We start from the raw sequence: 15,307 nt of genomic DNA, 5'->3' as shown, positions 1-15,307 counted from the left end.
ACTGACCCTGTATATAGTATGGTACTAATTGACCCTGTATATAGTATGGTATTAACTGACCCTGTATATAGTATGGTATTAACTGACCCTGTATATAGTATGGTATTAACTGACCCTGTATATAGTATGGTACTGACCCTGTATATAGTATGGTACTAACTGACCCTGTATATAGTATGGTATTAACTGACCCTGTATATAGTATGGTACTAATTGACCCTGTATATAGTATGGTATTAACTGACCCTGTATATAGTATGGTATTAACTGACCCTGTATATAGTATGGTATTAACTGACCCTGTATATAGTATGGTACTGACCCTGTATATAGTATGGTATTAACTGACCCTGTATATAGTATGGTATTAACTGACCCTGTATATAGTATGGTATTAACTGACCCTGTATATAGTATGGTATTAACTGACCCTGTATATAGTATGGTACTGACCCTGTATATAGTATGGTACTAACTGACCCTGTATATAGTATGGTATTAACTGACCCTGTATATAGTATGGTATTAACTGACCCTGTATATAGTATGGTATTAACTGACCCTGTATATAGTATGGTATTAACTGACCCTGTATATAGTATGGTACTGACCCTGTATATAGTATGGTATTAACTGACCCTGTATATAGTATGGTACTAACTGACCCTGTATATAGTATGGTATTAACTGACCCTGTATATAGTATGGTACTGACCCTGTATATAGTATGGTACTAACTGACCCTGTATATAGTATGGTATTAACTGACCCTGTATATAGTATTTCACTGTACCTGTGCAGGTGACATCAAATTAAAACCCTGAAACGTGAAACCTATTGTTAACCGTGTCTGTGTAAACGGCTAGCCGTTAGCCAGCTAGCTAAAGAGGACAAAGGCCGTACGGAGCCGACGTATCGCCCCAACAGGCTGCGTCGTCTCCCGTGATTGGTCAACGATGACACCACTGCTGCATAAATAGGACAGGTTTCTATTTTCTCAGCCTCACTTGAGTGGCAGTCATCGGCACGAGCACCGCCCCGACCGCTCTGCCTGGATAGAATATCACCCCCCCCCAAAACCACGTCTAGTCTTCATTGAAAATGAATGGGCCCCCCCCTGCTGTCTATCAGCAGCTTAAGGACCAGTCTCTCTTCTCCACACGTAGAACACTAGCTCAGCACAGCAGTCTAGACAAAATGGCTGATTGTCCCCGTGTTGTGGGTGCAGCGCCGTCTCACTAGAATAACAAAGTGAGTGGAAGGAGGATTATATTTCAGGAGTTCACACCCAAACTCACAGAATATGAATGTTGTTCATAAAAGTGCTATGTTCAGGATTTTGACTGCAGGTCTAGACTCACTTGATATTCAGGACCAAGGTCAGGAGAATTTCTGGTCAGAAGATCCTTCCTTACCTTATAGTATTGTTCAGATGTGTAGATGGGGTTAGGGTTAGAGGGGAGTATCAGAGATGTGTAGATGGATAGGGTTAGGGTTAGAGGGGAGTATCAGAGATGTGTAGATGGATAGGGTTAGGGTTAGAGGGGAGTATCAGAGATGTGTAGATGGGTTAGGGTTAGAGGGGAGTATCAGAGATGTGTAGATGGGGGTAGGGTTAGAGGGGAGTATCAGAGATGTGTAGATGGATAGGGTTAGGGTTAGAGGGGAGTATCAGAGATGTGTAGATGGGGTTAGGGTTAGAGGGGAGTATCAGAGATGTGTAGATGGATGGGGTTAGGGTTAGAGGGGAGTATCAGAGATGTGTAGATGGGGTTAGGGTTAGAGGGGAGTATCAGAGATGTGTAGATGGATAGGGTTAGGGTTAGAGGGGAGTATCAGCGATGTGTAGATGGATAGGGTTAGGGTTAGAGGGGAGTATCAGAGACGTGTAGATGGATAGGGTTAGGGTTAGAGGGGAGTATCAGAGATGTGTAGATGGGGGTAGGGTTAGAGGGGAGTATCAGAGATGTGTAGATGGATGGGGTTAGAGGGGATGGGGGTAGGGTTAGAGGGGATGGGGTAGGGTTAGAGGGGATGGGGGTAGGGTTAGATGGGAAGGGGGTAGGGTTAGATGGGAAGGGGGTAGGTTTAGATGGGATGGGGTAGGGTAGGGTTAGAGGGGATGGGGTAGGGTTAGAGGGGATGGGGGTAGGGTTAGATGGGAAGGGGGTAGGGTTAGATGGGATGGGGGTAGGTTTAGATGGGATGGGGTAGGGTAGGGTTAGAGGGGATGGGGTAGGGTTAGAGGGGATGGGGGTAGGGTTAGATGGGATAGGGGTAGGGTTAGAGGGGATGGGGGTAGGGTTAGAGGAGATGGGGGTAGGGTTAGATGGGATGGGGGTAGGTTTAGATGGGATGGGGTAGGGTAGGGTTAGAGGGGATGGGGGTAGGGTTAGAGGGGAAGGGGGTAGGGTTAGATGGGATGGGGGTAGGGTTAGAGGGGATGGGGGGATGGGGGTAGGGTTAGAGGGGATGGGGGTAGGGTTAGATGGGATGGGGGTAGGTTTAGAGGGGATGGGGTAGGGTAGGGTTTGAGGGGATGGGGGTAGGGTTAGAGGGGATGGGGGTAGGGTTAGAGGGGAAGGGGGTAGGGTTAGATGGGATGGGGGTAGGGTTAGAGGGGATGGGGGTAGGGTTAGAGGGGATGGGGGTAGGGTTAGAGGGGATGGGGGTAGGGTTAGAGGGGAAGGGGGTAGGGTTAGATGGGATGGGGGTAGGGTTAGTAGTCGAGTACAGAACATCTGCATCATTCGGTCACCGTCCAGAGACACCAAACGACCACAAATGAATCACTTGTATCGATCTATCTAGGAACGTATCTGTTGCAAATCCTAGCGTAACGTTCACGGAGCATCTGTCTTCTGTAGTTGTAATCTACAAAGGCTTCTGAAAGTCTAGGAAGGCTTTGATCATCAAAGATAAAGTCCTTGTAGAGACGTGTTACATGTAAAAACGAAAAGAGCCAACAGGCCAACCCCTTCCAGCTGTGAACCTGATGAATTATTGCATAACAGCTCATTTCATTCACCAATATAATAATATGTCTATATAATATCTGTATAGTGTTTCTGTGGGCTGTCAGTGTTATGCTGTCTATGTCCAATATAATAATATGTCTATATAGTATCTGTATAGTGTTTCTGTGGGCTGTCAGTGTTACGCTGTCTATGTCCAATATAATAATATGTCTATACAATATCTGTATAGTGTATTGTTTCTGTGGGCTGTCAGTGTTATGCTGTCTATGTCCAATATAATAATATGTCTATATAGTATCTGTATAGTGTATTGTTTCTGTGGGCTGTCAGTGTTATGCTGTCTATGTCCAATATAATAATATGTCTATATAATATCTGTATAGTGTATTGTTTCTGTGGGCTGTCAGTGTTACGCTGTCTATGTCCAATATAATAATATGTCTATATAATATCTGTATAGTGTATTGTTTCTGTGGGCTGTCAGTGTTACGCTGTCTATGTCCAATATAATAATATGTCTATATAATATCTGTATAGTGTTTCTATGGGCTGTCAGTGTTACGCTGTCTATGTCCAATATAATAATATGTCTATATAGTATCTGTATAGTGTATTGTTTCTATGGGCTGTCAGTGTTACGCTGTCTATGTCCAATATAATAATATGTCTATATAGTATCTGTATAGTGTTTCTATGGGCTGTCAGTGTTATGCTGTCTATGTCCAATATAATAATATGTCTATATAGTATCTGTATATTGTTTCTGTGGGCTGTCAGTGTTATGCTGTCTATGTCCAATATAATAATATGTCTATATAGTATCTGTATAGTGTATTGTTTCTATGGGCTGTCAGTGTTATGCTGTCTATGTCCAATATAATAATATGTCTATATAGTATCTGTATATTGTTTCTATGGGCTGTCAGTGTTACGCTGTCTATGTCCAATATAATAATATGTCTATATAGTATCTGTATAGTGTATTGTTTCTATGGGCTGTCAGTGTTACGCTGTCTATGTCCAATATAATAATATGTCTATATAATATCTGTATAGTGTATTGTTTCTGTGGGCTGTCAGTGTTACGCTGTCTATGTCCAATATAATAATATGTCTATATAGTATCTGTATATTGTTTCTATGGGCTGTCAGTGTTACGCTGTCTATGTCCAATATAATAATATGTCTATATAGTATCTGTATATTGTTTCTATGGGCTGTCAGTGTTACGCTGTCTATGTCCAATATAATAATATGTCTATATAATATCTGTATAGTGTATTGTTTCTATGGGCTGTCAGTGTTATGCTGTCTATGTCCAATATAATAATATGTCTATATAATATCTGTATAGTGTATTGTTTCTGTGGGCTGTCAGTGTTATGCTGTCTATGTCCAATATAATAATATGTCTATATAGTATCTGTATAGTGTATTGTTTCTGTGGGCTGTCAGTGTTATGCTGTCTATGTCCAATATAATAATATGTCTATATAGTATCTGTATAGTGTTTCTGTGGGCTGTCAGTGTTATGCTGTCTATGTCCAATATAATAATATGTCTATATAATATCTGTATAGTGCTTCTGTGGGTGGGCTGTCAGTGTTATGCTGTCTATGTCCAATATAATAATATGTCTATATAGTATCTGTATATTGTTTCTATGGGCTGTCAGTGTTACGCTGTCTATGTCCAATATAATAATATGTCTATATAGTATCTGTATAGTGTTTCTGTGGGCTGTCAGTGTTATGCTGTCTATGTCCAATATAATAATATGTCTATATAGTATCTGTGTATTGTTTCTATGGGCTGTCAGTGTTATGCTGTCTATGTCCAATATAATAATATGTCTATATAGTATCTGTATAGTGTATTGTTTCTATGGGCTGTCAGTGTTACGCTGTCTATGTCCAATATAATAATATGTCTATATAGTATCTGTATAGTGTATTGTTTCTATGGGCTGTCAGTGTTACGCTGTCTATGTCCAATATAATAATATGTCTATATAGTATCTGTATATTGTTTCTATGGGCTGTCAGTGTTATGCTGTCTATGTCCAATATAATAATATGTCTATATAGTATCTGTATATTGTTTCTATGGGCTGTCAGTGTTACGCTGTCTATGTCCAATATAATAATATGTCTATATAGTATCTGTATAGTGTATTGTTTCTATGGGCTGTCAGTGTTACGCTGTCTATGTCCAATATAATAATATGTCTATATAATATCTGTATAGTGTTTCTATGGGCTGTCAGTGTTACGCTGTCTATGTCCAATATAATAATATGTCTATATAATATCTGTATAGTGTTTCTATGGGCTGTCAGTGTTACGCTGTCTATGTCCAATATAATAATATGTCTATATAATATCTGTATAGTGTTTCTGTGGGCTGTCAGTGTTACGCTGTCTATGTCCAATATAATAATATGTCTATATAGTATCTGTATATTGTTTCTGTGGGCTGTCAGTGTTACGCTGTCTATGTCCAATATAATAATATGTCTATATAATATCTGTATAGTGTTTCTATGGGCTGTCAGTGTTATGCTGTCTATGTCCAATATAATAATATGTCTATATAGTATCTGTATAGTGTTTCTGTGGGCTGTCAGTGTTACGCTGTCTATGTCCAATATAATAATATGTCTATATAGTATCTGTATAGTGTATTGTTTCTATGGGCTGTCAGTGTTACGCTGTCTATGTCCAATATAATAATATGTCTATATAATATCTGTATAGTGTATTGTTTCTGTGGGCTGTCAGTGTTACGCTGTCTATGTCCAATATAATAATATGTCTATATAGTATCTGTATAGTGTATTGTTTCTGTGGGCTGTCAGTGTTACGCTGTCTATGACTGAGTTCCAAATAGCATCCTGTGTTTTTTTATAGTGCATATCCCTATGGGCCCTGGTCAAAAGTAGTGCACTAAATAGGGAATAGGCAGACATTTGGGACGCAGCCTAAGACTATTCAGGGCTCCTAGACTAGTTATGGGGTCAGGGGATGGGCATCTCTGATACTCCCCTCTAACCCCATCCATCTACACATCTCTGATACTCCCCTCTAACCCTAACCCTATCCATCTACACATCTCTGATACTCCCCTCTAACCCTAACCCCATCTACACATCTCTGGTACTGCCCTCTAACCCTAACCCTCTAACCCTAACCCCATCTACACATCTCTGGTACTGCCCTCTAACCCTAACCCTCTAACCCTAACCCCATCTACACATCTCTGGTACTGCCCTCTAACCCTAACCCTCTAACCCTAACCCCATCTACACATCTCGGATACTGACCTCTAACCCTAACCCTCTAACCCTAACCCCATCTACTCCCCTCTAACCCTAACCCTCTAACCCTAACCCCATCTACACATCTCTGGTACTGCCCTCTAACCCTAACCCTCTAACCCTAACCCCATCTACACATCTCTGGTACTGCCCTCTAACCCTAACCCTCTAACCCTAACCCCATCTACACATCTCGGATACTGACCTCTAACCCTAACCCTCTAACCCTAACCCCATCTACACATCTCTGATACTCCCCTCTAACCCTAACCCTCTAACCCTAACCCCATCTACTCCCCTCTAACCCTAACCCCATCTACAGATCTCTGATACTCTCCCTTAATACCGCCTCATAAAATTAAGTGCTTAGTAAAAAATAGATAAAAGTAACAAAAATTAAAGAGCAGCAGTAAAAATAACAATATGGAGACTATATACAGGGTATTACGGTACAGAGTCAATGTGGAGACTATATACAGGGTATTACGGTACAGAGTCAATGTGGAGGCTATATACAGGGTATTACGGTACAGAGTCAATGTGGAGGCTATATACAGGGTATTACGGTACAGTCAATGTGGAGACTATATACAGGGTATTACGGTACAGAGTCAATGTGGAGGCTATATACAGGGTATTACGGTACAGAGTCAATGTGGAGGCTATATACAGGGTATTACGGAACAGAGTCAATGTGGAGGCTATATACAGGGTATTACGGTACCGAGTCAATATGGAGACTATATACAGGGTATTACGGTACCGAGTCAATGTGGAGGCTATATACAGGGTATTACTGAACAGAGTCAAAATGGAGACTATATACAGGGTATTACGGTACAGAGTCAAAGTGGAGACTATATACAGGGTATTACGGTACAGAGTCAATATGGAGGCTATATACAGGCTGTTACGGTACAGAGTCAATGTGGAGGCTATATACAGGGTATTACGGTACAGAGTCAAAGTGGAGACTATATACAGGGTATTACGGTACAGAGTCAATATGGAGGCTATATACAGGCTGTTACGGTACAGAGTCAATATGGAGACTATATACAGGGTATTACGGTACCGAGTCAATATGGAGACTATATACAGGGTATTACGGTACCGAGTCAATGTGGAGGCTATATACAGGGTATTACGGAACAGAGTCAAAATGGAGACTATATACAGGGTATTACGGTACAGAGTCAAAGTGGAGACTATATACAGGGTATTACGGTACAGAGTCAATATGGAGGCTATATACAGGCTGTTACGGTACAGAGTCAATGTGGAGGCTATATACAGGGTATTACGGTACAGAGTCAAAGTGGAGACTATATACAGGGTATTACGGTACAGAGTCAATATGGAGGCTATATACAGGCTGTTACGGTACAGAGTCAATGTGGAGGCTATATACAGGGTATTACGGTACAGAGTCAAAGTGGAGACTATATACAGGGTATTACGGTACAGAGTCATTGTGGAGGCTATATACAGGGTATTACGGTACAGAGTCAATGTGGAGGCTATATACAGGGTGTTACGGTACAGAGTCAATGTGGAGGCTATATACAGGGGGTACCAGTACAGAGTCAATGTGGAGACTATATACAGGGTGTTATGGTACAGAGTCAATGTGGAGGCTATATACAGGGTATTACGGTACAGAGTCATCTGTGTTGGGAGGGGTGGGGGGGGGGGGTTGTGTGTGGGGAGGGGGGGGCGTTGTGTGTGGGGAGGGGTGGGGGGGGTTGTGTGTGGGGAGGGGTGGGGGGGGTTGTGTGTGGGGAGGGGTGGGGGGGGGTTGTGTGTGGGAAGGGGTGGGGGGGGGTTGTGTTTGGGGAGGGGTGGGGGGGGTTGTGTGTGGGGAGGGGTGGGGGGGGGGGTTGTGTGTGGGGAGGGGTGGGGGGGGGTTGTGTGTGGGGAGGGGTGGGGGGGGGGGTTGTGTGTGGGGAGGGGTGGGGGGGGGGTTGTGTGTGGGGAGGGGTGGAGTAGTTATTTCGTCACTATTTTGTATGTGTACTGTAGTGGCCATTAGGTCTCGGTTGATAGTAAATATGAAACATTTAACATTACTGTAACCTGGGTCCGTAGGTAGAAAACATAGATACAGAGGACAGGTCTGATTTAAATGGGACAACATGATTACATTGCACTGAAAACTCACCAAACTTTTCCTGAAGTATTTACCTGTTAGAAAGCATTTGAATACCAAACTCACAAAAAATATATTTACACAATTACACACACTTACCATAACATGTGCAAATTGTGATGGAAATTGTGATGGAAATTGTGATGGTAATTGTGATAGTAATTGAGATGGTAATTGAGATGGTAATTGTGATGGAAATTGTGATGGAAATTGTGCTGGTAATTGTGATGGTAATTGTGATAGTAATTGAGATGGTAATTGAGATGGTAATTGTGATGGTAATTGTGATGGTAATTGTGATGGTAATTGTGCTGGTAATTGTGCTGGTAATTGTGATGGTAATTGTGATGGTAATTGTGATGGTAATTGTGATAGTAATTGAGATGGTAATTGAGATGGTAATTGTGATGGTAATTGTGATGGTAATTGTGCTGGTAATTGTGATGGTAATTGTGATGGTAATTGTGATAGTAATTGTGATAGTAATTGAGATGGTAATTGAGATGGTAATTGTGATGGTAATTGTGATGGTAATTGTGATGGTAATTGTGCTGGTAATTGTGATGGTAATTGTGATGGTAATTGAGATGGTAATTGTGATGGTCATTGTTATGGTAATTGAGATGGTAATTGAGATGGTAATTGTGATGGTCATTGTTATGGTAATTGAGATGGTAATTGAGATGGTAATTGAGATGGTAATTGTGATGACAATTGAGATGGTAATTGAGATGGTAATTGTGATAGTAATTGTGATGGTAATTGTGATGGTAATTGTGATAGTAATTGTGATGGTAATTGTGATAGTAATTGTGATGGTAATTGAGATGGTAATTGTGATAGTACTTGTGATGGTAATTGTGATAGTAATTGTGATGGTAATTGAGATGGTAATTGTGATAGTAATTGTGATGGTAATTGTGATAGTAATTGTGATGGTAATTGAGATGGCAATTGTGATGGTAATTGAGATGGTAATTGTGATAGTAATTGTGATGGCAATTGTGATAGTAATTGTGATAGTAATTGTGATGGTAATTGTGATAGTAATTGTGATGGTAATTGAGATGGCAATTGTGATGGTAATTGAGATGGTAATTGTGATAGTAATTGTGATGGTAATTGTGATAGTAATTGTGATAGTAATTGTGATGGTAATTGTGCTGGTAATTGTGATGGTAATTGTGATAGTAATTGTGATGGTAATTGAGATGGCAATTGTGATAGTAATTGTGATAGTAATTGTGATGGTACTTGTGATGGTAATTGTGATAGTAATTGTGATAGTAATTGTGATGGTACTTGTGATAGTAATTGTGATAGTATTTGTGATGGTAGCTTTTTTGAAGAACAGAGAAGAAAAGAGGACGAAGCCTCACACACGTGATATCATTGAAAAGCCCAGAATGTACCTGTCAAAGGTACAACAAGTCCCAACACAGTGGCATGCATGGCCTCTGGGACACGGAGAAAAACAACATGACCATTAGAGAGGACAACAATGAACTGCTGGGTCTCAGAAAGCTATAGGATGGCAGATCGAGGACATTATGTTCTCCATCTAATGACATGAAGCATCTTATCCTATGGGAAACACTCCCTGTGTCTGAGCTCTGGCACACTGCTTTATCACGTGGTAATAACATGGATTACGCTTGTGGAGTTTATATGTCCCACCTAATGATATGATATGAAGCATCTTATGGGGAACACTCATCTGTGTCTGAGCTCTGCTAGCTGAGTCTGTTGCTGGACAGATTGGCTGTAAGGCAGGCAGAGTGTGTGTCTGGGGCTGGGCCTGGAGCCGAGAGAGAGAGAGAGACTGAGAGAGAGAAACAGAAACAGAGAGAAAGAGAGAGAGCGAGAGAGAGAGAGAGAGATAGAGAGAGGGAGAGAGAGACTGAGACAGAGAGAGAGAGAGAGAGAGAGAGAGAGAGAGAGAGAGAGAGAGAGAGAGAGAGAGAGAGAGAGACTGAGGGAGAGAGAGGTAGAGACAGACTGAGAGAGAGAGAGAGAGAGAGAGAGAGAGAGAGAGAGAGAGAGAGAGAACTGATGTTGGCAGGGAAGGGGTTGTCACTAGTTACCAAAAGCACAAAGTGAAAAATTTGCTATATTTTTGAAAATTCATGAAAACAAAAATAGCTTTTTTTTGTCTTAATTTAAGGTTAGGGTTAAAATCCGATTTTAAGAAGATAAATTGCAGAAATAGGCGCGGTTTTTCCATAATTATGACTTTGTGGCTGTGGTAACTAGTGAAGAAAGAGTGAAGGGGGTGTGGTACATCCTCCCACAGCAAAACAAAGAGCTTAGAGTCACACTTACCATCTCTCTCTCTCTCTCCCACTCTTTCTCTCTTTACCCTCTCTGTCTATCTCTCTCTCTCTCTTTCTCTCCCTCCATCCATCCTTTCCTATTGGATTTATAGTTTACAGTAAAGAAATTGATTTGACTTTCTCAGAAACGTTTTCTGATAAAAGTCTAATCGTTTTGTTGTTGTTGTTATGTGCACCGTGTTTCTTGTGTTTTTCTATCAACTGAAACAAAGCCCATAGTGGTATAGTTGAGTTGTATGAATCCCATTTCGCTGCACCTGCTGTTCTACATCAGCCATACAGCAGGTCATTGAGTTGAGTGTTTTCTCCACGCGCTCAACTTATTCACCGGCCAGTAAATACAGACAAGGCTACAATGTAACGCAGCTCTCTCATTCACTGCAGCTCTTAACATTGTTTCAGAGAGGATTGTTTACAGGGTTAAGTGTATATTAACAGAATAGTTAGATCATGTGGGTTTTTTTTAAAGCGTTTTATATGTGCAAACGGGTCAATAGAATAGTTCACCGTGAGCGACCGTATGTGTGACACGTTGTGCATTGCATCAATGCGTTGGCTCTCATCCAATTTAGGGTCACTATTCGTCCCTATTCACACCCAGTTCTTCACAATACTAGGCTACTAGTGAAACTGAACAAAATAAATAATGGGGAGTTTAACATCACTATAAATAATGCATTTGAATGTAATTTTTTTTAAAGGGAACTGACCTGTGTGTGTCCTTAGGTGCGCTTTGAGGTGGGACGACTTCCCGTAAACTTTTTCACAACCTGAATAATGACATTTGTGCTTTTTCTGCGGCGATTCCGGTTCGGATCGACCTCTGACACGTTTACTGCCTCTTTGTGTGAGGTCGGCGGCGGGGCTGACGAGGATAGGTGTGGCAGTATTCCCATCCTCTGTGACTGGAGCTGGCGATACGCACCCTTCTGGTATTTTTGCCTGCTCGGCAATATCGCTAGTGGTCGTGGGTGCCTGCTGGTTAAAATCCGCTAGAATCCTCGCCACCACGAAAAGAGAGGAGTTGTCTTTGACCATGTCCTCTCCATCGTTCCTTGGACAGCAGGCTGGCTCTGTTTTGAACTCTCTGTTCTCTTTAGGGTGAACGACAGCCCGACTGGACATAGACACAAGGCACTCAGCGGCGAAATGATCCATATCCCCTCAAACGGAACACCGATGCGTCGTTGGTGACATTCAAATATAACAACTATGTTCTGGTATAAAGGATTTCGGTCGGGTTTGATCCCTTTATGTGATTATGGAGGTAGCTTTGGTCTCAGTATGCTATCAATAGGAAACAACTCACATCATACATGTTACCGGCTTCTCCATGGAATCGCCATCCTAGATCCCCAAAATAAAATCTAAACGTAAACACGTCGAGTATGAATCCCTTTCCGGTCTTTGGAAATTACACAGTTATGAAATGATGATAACTTTTCTTTCTTTCTGTAGCCAAATGAACATACTCCATCCCAGTGATATTTCCCTAGTTGTCTCCTGCATTGTGACAGGTCAATGTGCCGAGTCGACTAGAAGCTGTTTCCATGCTGGGGGCGTGCCCAACTTCATGCATAAAAAGGGGTGTGTCGTCTTGCAGCTGCTTATCCATTGGATACCGATGCGTTCCAGAGCGCCAGAATCGTGACCTCGTTAAAAACAAAGTTAGATCGGGACATGATGTACTATACAGAGAGACAGTGCTGTGGACTGTTGTATCTGCGATAAAGAGCCCTCCCCTCTCTCTCTCTCTCTCTCTCTCTCTCTTATCTTCTAGAGAAAAAAAACGTCTCAGTGCAAGAGGAATAAGAGATACTATACTGTATGTAAAGTAGGCTATGCAATAAATATGTTATGAAGGCACTACTGTAATCTGTAATGTGTAATATATTACTGTCTTAGTGTAGTCCATAATGTCATATATTACTGTCTTAGTGTAGTCCATAATGTCATATATTACTGTCTTAGTGTAGTCCATAATGTAATATATTACTGTCTTAGTGTAGTCCATAATGTAATATATTACTGTCTTAGTGTAGTCCATAATGTAATATATTACTGTCTTAGTGTAGTCCATAATGTAATATATTACTGTCTTAGTGTAGTCCATAATGTAATATATTACTGTCTTAGTGTAGTCCATAATGTAATATATTACTGTCTTAGTGTAGTCCATAATGTAATATATTACTGTCTTATTGTAGTCCATAATGTAATATATTACTGTCTTAGTGTAGTCCATAATGTAATATATTACTGTCTTAGTGTAGTCCATAATGTAATATATTACTGTCTTAGTGTAGTCCATAATGTAATATATTACTGTCTTATTGTAGTCCATAATGTAATATATTACTGTCTTATTGTAGTCCATAATGTAATATATTACTGTCTTAGTGTAGTCCATAATGTAATATATTACTGTCTTAGTGTAGTCCATAATGTAATATATTACTGTCTTAGTGTAGTCCATAATGTAATATATTACTGTCTTAGTGTAGTCCATAATGTAATATATTACTGTCTTAGTGTAGTCCATAATGTAATATATTACTGTCTTAGTGTAGTCCATAATGTAATATATTACTGTCTTAGTGTAGTCCATAATGTGTAATATATACTGTCTTATTGTAGTCCATAATGTGTAATATATTACTGTCTTAGTGTAGTCCATAATGTGTAATATATTACTGTATTAGTGTAGTCCATAATGTAATATATTACTGTCTTAGTGTAGTCCGTAATGTAATATATTACTGTCTTAGTGTAGTCCATAATGTAATATATTACTGTCTTAGTGTAGTCCATAATGTAATATATTACTGTCTTAGTGTAGTCCATAATGTAATATATTACTGTCTTAGTGTAGTCCATAATGTGTAATATATTACTGTCTTAGTGTAGTCCATAATGTAATATATTACTGTCTTAGTGTAGTCCATAATGTAATATATTACTGTCTTAGTGTAGTCCATAATGTAATATATTACTGTCTTATTGTAGTCCATAATGTAATATATTACTGTCTTAGTGTAGTCCATAATGTGTAATATATTACTGTCTTAGTGTAGTCTATAATGTAATATATTACTGTCTTATTGTAGTCCATAATGTAATATATTACTGTCTTAGTGTAGTCTATAATGTAATATATTACTTGCCCTGCAACTGTTTTAAAGGTAATGTAAGAAGATAGTGCTGCATCTTCACTTATCCATATATTACTTTTAAATGTCAAATAGTTTGCTAAGATAGGAATACACCTTAATATCTGGATATTCCCATCTTCTCTCTCTCTCTCTCTCTCTCCCTCTCCCTCTCTCTCTCTCCCTCTCTCTCTCCCTCTCTCTCTCTCTCTCTCCCTCTCTTCCTCCCTCTCTCTCCTGCACTCTAGTCTTTCTCCCTTTCTCTCCCGCTCTCTAGTCTCTCTCCCTCTCTTCCTCTCTCTCCCTCTCTCCCTCCCTCTCTCTCCCTCTTTCCCTCTCTCTCCTGCTCTCTAGTTTTTCTCCCTCTCTCTCCCGCTCTCTAGTCTCTCTCTCTCTCTCTCTCTCTCTCTCTCTCTCTCTCTCTCTCTCTCTCTCTAATATCTCTCTCTCTAGTCTCTCTCTCACTGGTCTCTCTCTCTCTCGCTGTTAAAGTACAAAAGGGAAAATAAATAAACATAAATATGGGTTATATTTGCGATGGTGTTTGTTCTTCACTGGTTTGCCCTTTTCTCGTGGCAACAGGTCATCAAATCTTGCTGCTGTGATGTCACACTGTGGTATTTCACCCAATAGATATGGGAGTTTCTCAAAATTGGATTTGTTTTCGAATTCTTTGTGGATCTGTGTAATCTAAAGGAAATACGTGTCTCTAATATGGTCATACCTTGGGCAGGACGTTAGGAAGTGCAGCCCAGTTTCAAATCAAATCAAACTTTATTTGTCACGTGTGCCAGAATACAATGGGTGTAGGTCTTACTGTGAAATGCTTTACTTACAAGCCCTTAACCAACAGTGCAGTTCAAGAAAGAGTTAAGAGAATATTTACCAAATAAAGGAAAGTAAAGAAAACATAATAAAAAGTAAAACAATAAAATAACAATAACGAGACTATGTACTAAGGGGGCGCCGGTACCACGTCAATGTGCAGGGGTACAGGTTAGGTCAGGGTAGGGGTACAGGTTAGGTCAGGGTAGGGGTACAGGTTAGGTCAGGGTAGGGGTACAGGTTAGGTCATGGTAGGGGTACAGGTTAGGTCAGGGTAGGGGTACAGGTTAGGTCAGGGTAGGGGTACAGGTTAGGTCAGGGTAGGGGTACAGGTTAGGTCATGGTAGGGGTACAGGTTAGGTCAGGGTAGGGGTACAGGTTAGGTCAGGGTAGGGGTACAGGTTAGGTCAGGGTAGGGGTACAGGTTAGGTCAGGGTAGGGGTAAAGGTTAGGTCAGGGTAGGGGTAAAGGTTAGGTCAGGGTAGGGGTAAAGGTTAGGACAGGGTAGGGGTACAGGTTAGGTCAGGGTAGGGGTACAGGTTAGGTCAGGGTAGGGG

At 40.7% G+C, this 15,307-nt stretch overlaps 1 protein-coding gene across 2 annotated transcripts in view; it reads right to left on the bottom strand.

Moving 5' to 3' along the window:
- klf13 (KLF transcription factor 13) overlaps positions 1 to 14,842 on the bottom strand; it is a 60,479-nt gene extending 45,637 nt beyond the window's left edge. The window contains exon 1 of one of the 2 annotated variants that reach the window (XM_036963550.2): positions 11,487 to 14,842. In XM_036963550.2, coding sequence (XP_036819445.2) covers positions 11,487 to 11,934 — 448 coding nt within the window. In that variant the 5' untranslated portion in view covers positions 11,935 to 14,842. The other variant, XM_090223317.1, reaches the window with a different exon arrangement.
- Between the last annotated feature and the right edge of the window lie 465 nt (positions 14,843 to 15,307).

The sequence above is a fragment of the Oncorhynchus mykiss genome, chromosome 26, assembly GCF_057628025.1.
Source record: "Oncorhynchus mykiss isolate SJ-2025 chromosome 26, ASM5762802v1, whole genome shotgun sequence".
Classification (NCBI taxonomy): Eukaryota; Metazoa; Chordata; class Actinopteri; order Salmoniformes; family Salmonidae; genus Oncorhynchus; species Oncorhynchus mykiss.
Note: the sequence above shows the minus strand (reverse complement) of the source record. Positions and strands in the feature narration are given on the sequence as shown.